Below are 5,216 nucleotides of genomic sequence, written 5' to 3'. Positions count from 1 at the left end.
GGCCCACTTGGAAGGCGTGGGCTATAGCACACGAAAATATGAGAATCGGGCGGAATTCTAATTTTTTGGCCTTAAAATGCAAATGATGAGGAACGATCATGGCGGGGCGGTGACTTTGGTTCCTTAGGTCGTATTTGGGGCTCGGAAAAATTTTACTCGATCGGGGTCCGGGAGTCCCGGGACCATTTGGAAGGCGTCGGCTATAACACACGAAAATATGAGAATCGGGCGGAATTCTAGTTTTTGGCCGTAAAATGCAAAACATGAGTACAGGTCATGGCGGGGCAGTTACTAAGGTTCCTTAGGTCGTATTTGATGGACCACAAAAATAATAGGCGATCCTGCTCCGTGGGGCCCTACCCATTGGGAAGACGTGGGCTATAGCACACGAAAATATGGGATAGGGCGGATTTCTAGTTTTTTGGCCGAAAAACACAAAAAATGAGGAATGATCATGGTGGGGCAATGACTATGGTTCCTTAGGTTGTATTTGATGGCCCGGAAAAATTTTAGGCGATCGGGGTCTGGGGGTCTCGGGACCACTTGGAAGGCGTGGGCTATAGCCCACGAAAATATGGGAATCGGGCGGAATACTAGTTTTTTGGCCGTAAAATGCAAACAATGAGGAACGATCATGGCGGGCCGGTGACTTGGGTTCCTAAAGTCGTATTTGGTGGCCCGGAAAATTTTAGGCGATCGGGGTCCGGGGGTTCCGGGACCACTTGGAAGGCGTGGGCTATAGCACACGAAAATATGGGAATCGGGCGGAATACTAGTTTTTTGACCGTAAAATGCAAAAAATGAGGAACGATCATGGCGGGCCGGTGACTTGGGTTCCTAAAGTCATATTTGGTGGCCTTGAAAACTTTAGACGATTGGGGTACGGGAGTCCCGGGACCACTTGGAAGGCGTCGGCTATAGCACATGAAAATATGGGAATCGGGCGAAATTCTAGTTTTTTGGCCGTAAAATGCAAAACATGAGGACAGGTCAAGGCGCCGCGGTGACTAAGGTTCCTTAGGTCATATTTGATGGCCCATAAAAATATTAGGCGATCCGGCTCTGTGGGGCCCTACCCATTGGGAAGATGTGGACTATAGAACACGAAAATATGAGAATCGGGCGGAATTCTAGTTTTTTGGTCGTAAAACGCAAAATATGAGGAATGATCATAGCGGGGCAGTGACTATGGTTCCTTAGTTCGTAATTTATGGCCCGGAAAAATTTTATGCGATCGGGGTCCGGGGGTCCTGAGACCACTTGGAAGGCGTGGGCTATAGCACACGAAAATATGGGAATCAGGCGAAATTCTAGTTTTTTGGCCGAAAAATTCAAAAAATAAGGAACGATCATGGCGGGGTGGTGACTATAGTTTCTTAGGTCGTATATGATGGCCCGAAAAATTTTTAGGTGATCCGAGTTCGGGGGGCCAGGCCCGCTCGGAAAGAGTGGGCTATAGCACCCGAAAATATGGGAATCGCGTGGAATTCTAGTTCTTTGGCCGAAAAATGCAAAAAATGGGGAACGATCGTGGCGGGGCGGTGACTATGGTTCCTTAGGTAATATTTCATGGCCCATAAAAATTTTAGGCTATCGGGGTCCGGGGGGCCGGGACCACTCGGAAGGCGTGGGTTATAACACACGAAAATATGGGAATCGCGCGTAATTCTTATTTTTGGCCGAAAAACGCAAAAAATGAGGAACGATCATGGCGGGGCGGTGACTATGGTTCCTTTGGTCGTATTTGATGGCCAAGAAAAATTTTAGGAGATCGGGGTTCGTGGGTCCCGGGACCACTTGGAAGGCGTGGGCTATAGCACACGAAAATATGGGAATCGGCCAAAATTCTAGTCTTTTGGCCGTAAAATGCAAACAATGAGGAACAATCATGGTGGGGCGGTGACTTTGGTTCCTTAGGTCGTATTTGATGGCCCGAAAACATTTTAGGCGATCGGGGTCTGGGGGTCCCGTGACCACTTGGAAGGCGTGGGTTATAGTACACGAAAATATGGGAATCGGGCGGAATTCTAGTTTTTTTACCGAAAAACACCAAAAATAAGGAACGATCATGGCGGTACTATGACTATGGTTTCTTAGGTCGTATTTGATGGCCCGGAAACATTTTAGGCGATCGGGGTCTGGGGGTCCCGTGACCACTTGGAAGGCGTGGGCTATAGCACACGAAAATATGTGAATCGGGCGGAATTCTAGTTTTTTTACCGAAAAACGCCAAAAATGAGGACGATCATGGCGGTACTGTGACTATGGTTCCTTAGGTCCTATTTGATAGCCCGGAAATATTTTAGGCGATCGGGGTCTGGGGGTCCCGTGACCACTTGGAAGGCCTTCCGAAAGTGCCACAACTCCTTCTATAACAACCCCTGAAAACTGGGCATTCGAAGCATCAATCTCATTCTATGCTCTATGCCATCTTCCTTATACTTTGACTATTAATTCATGTGCACAAACCTCCCTCACAAAGGAAAGCGGGAAAGTCATCTTTGCAAACAAAGGCCTTCTTCTTATACTATGGCATCTTGTCCAAAGCGAGCGGTCATGTAAACCCTTTGTCTATTCGGCTCTTTCCTTTAATAAGAACAATCTAAATGTGACACTTTCACGACGAAATACCGGGAATTTTTGATACGTCAGTCCCCCAAGAAATTAAGCCAATGATCGACTGTCCCTGCCCATTCTAACGGGGCATTCTATTCCTTCAAGTCCCACAGCTCTAAATGTGCCTATTCCTTCGACACCCTTCCATGGAAATAGGGGAAAATGGCTTATTCCGCATCAGCCTATGCCCGCTTATTCCGACTAAGTGATCCATTGGCGAAAAGAGGGCCTTCCTCCTTCTTACTTGAAGCTCTGTCAAAGAAGCATTCTATTCCGAAAAGGCTTAGGGCTAGGCTAAACCTCCCTCAAAGACATGAAGTCCCAGAGCTCTTATTCCAAGAACTGGTGATATTCCCTTAACTGCGGATTCAATAGCATCGGTTATGAACCCCAAAAACAACAGGAAAGAGAGCACCGTCTACTCAGACTGTCACACCGGCAACGAGAGCAGTAAGAGCAGATAGTGGAACAGAACTAGCAGCAAATAGGCATTCAGTTAGCTTGAAAACGGACTCGTAGTTAGAAATCAGATGCTTCCTCAACAACTATCTTTAGAACGTCCTATCTCTCTCTTCAACGCTTTAAAACGAGCTAGAAGGCTTCTCTTAAAGCAGAAAAATAGGAGTTATAGTAGTTTCAGCTATTCGATTCGAATGAGTGCCCTCACTTCCTTTCCTTACTATGATATGCCCAAAAAAAAGAAAAAGAAAGTGCAACATATCAAAGAGAGATGACACAAATTATCAGTGACCTCCTACATAACATATGCGAGCCTTACGTGGACGATTTGTAGTCCTTTCAAAAGAAAGAACCGACCACATCGAAAATTTACGCAAGGTCTTCGAAAGGTTAAGAAAATATCAATTGAAGATTAACCCGAAAAATGTGCATTCGGGATCGGGCGGAGGCCTTAAATTAGTAGGGAAATAGCATAGCTATTATTGACCTGACCCCTATTACATTACTTAAGCCTACTCTTTCTTCAAGATACGAAACGAGCAGCCGAAAACGGCTGTCCCTATTGTATTTTAGATGGAGTCATCTACAGGGCTAAGAATCTTACCTTTACTTAGAGAGGGGTAGCGGTACCATGCTCTTCCGTGCTCGTAGGTTGACTCACCTATGCATCCCGACTAAGGTCTCACAAACGTGCACTTCCCTTATGTATCCAACCGCTTCACTAATGTGAATAGGTTATACAGAAGGGTAGGTTGGTTATATACTCTTATGCGCCTTCCTTATTCAAACCTTTTGGTATGTATTGCCCCATAACTATAGATCAGATCCACCAGACAAGAAACTCAATTCCGCACTGCTGCTGAGTCATCGGACTTATCCACCAAGGGATTCGTGGAATTTCTTGTGGATTGTGTTGGGAGAAATCTACCAAAGCTAGGCAGATAGATAGACTCCTTTCCCGCTGCTAAGGGAGAGCAAGAAAGAAAATCAAATGATTGGTTTTTAACCAGCGCCCTCTTTTGGGTATGCAGGTAATAAGAGTCCTCTCACTACCAACCAACAGACATCATCTGGCTGGGTCTTACCGGTATCAACAACGAGGAAGAAACAACCAAATGGAAACAGCAACTAACTATGGCTCTTGGCCCAGACAACGTCCTAGGCGTAGGGGAGATCAAAGCAACAGGGAATGCCTAGACGACGTTTTTCTTCCTGGGCTGCAGTAAGTACATCGAGAGGTCGTTCTGACCCTTGTCCCCGAATATGGGGAATATGTTCTCATAAAATCTTGCGTAAATCTGACCTAGCTGGCGAGCGATCCCAGTTCGCGACAAAGAACAAGACAGCAAGCGAGCGTACTTTTGTTCACTTCTTCTGCACCAAGCACGGAAGTTTAAGGATAATTGTAGGTCGGTGGCTACCTAAGGAAACTCCGATTCGATCCGCCCCCCGGCTGGGAGGCATCTACCTCATCCCGATCACAAGGAGAGGTTCACTATGATGGGGGTACTTTTTTTCCCTTAAGGAAAAAATGAAATGCATAGGGGACCATCCTTTTGTTGCGGCATGCTCCTCAGATTTACGGATTCGCAGGGCCTTTTCCTTTTTGTTTGAATAACCCATTCTCATTATCTTTAATAAGTAAAGTAGGCAAACCTATAGGTCCTTAGTAGCGTTGACAAAGAAGAAGGAGCCGGTTAAAAGAAAGCGAATCTTTCCATTTTTCTTATAATTATATAATAATATAAAATAGAAAGAAGTTTCTTATTATTATATATAGGCCAGCTTGACAAGAAACCCTTCCTCTTGATCTGAGGTGCGAAGAGAAAGATTTCTTTTTTATGACTACCACTTATCGATCACGGCCCAGAAAAGTGACCGATCAGGGCAGGGCCCTATTGATAAATGAAAGAAAGGGTTTATGAGCCCTATCCCTGTAAGCCCACACCTGTGTAGAGTAGATCGTTCAACACTTGCTGCACAAACCCATTTTGAACCTATTGGTCCTAGTATCATAGGCGACCGAACGACCGCCCCCTAATTACTAGACCAACCTGCTATAATAATTCCATAAACACCTAGCGAAGATATGGCAAACAAATAAAGTAGCCCTATGTTCGGATCTGACAATACCATACCAT

At 45.5% G+C, this 5,216-nt stretch overlaps 1 protein-coding gene across 1 annotated transcript; it reads left to right on the top strand.

The window, feature by feature from the left end:
* The first annotated feature begins 2,778 nt into the window (after positions 1-2,778).
* Positions 2,779-4,662, top strand: LOC142179951 (uncharacterized). The gene is made up of 4 exons (XM_075250853.1): positions 2,779-2,870; positions 3,895-3,977; positions 4,086-4,162; positions 4,244-4,662. The coding sequence occupies exons 1-4, from the start codon at positions 2,779-2,781 to the stop codon at positions 4,574-4,576; spliced, it is 585 nt and encodes a 194-aa protein (XP_075106954.1). The 3' UTR covers positions 4,577-4,662.
* The last annotated feature ends 554 nt before the right edge of the window (positions 4,663-5,216 follow it).

The sequence above is a fragment of the Nicotiana tabacum genome, chromosome 4, assembly GCF_000715075.1.
Source record: "Nicotiana tabacum cultivar K326 chromosome 4, ASM71507v2, whole genome shotgun sequence".
Lineage (NCBI taxonomy): Eukaryota > Viridiplantae > Streptophyta > Magnoliopsida > Solanales > Solanaceae > Nicotiana > Nicotiana tabacum.
The sequence above is the reverse complement of the archived record's forward strand: the minus strand, read 5'-3'. Positions and strand labels throughout refer to the sequence as shown.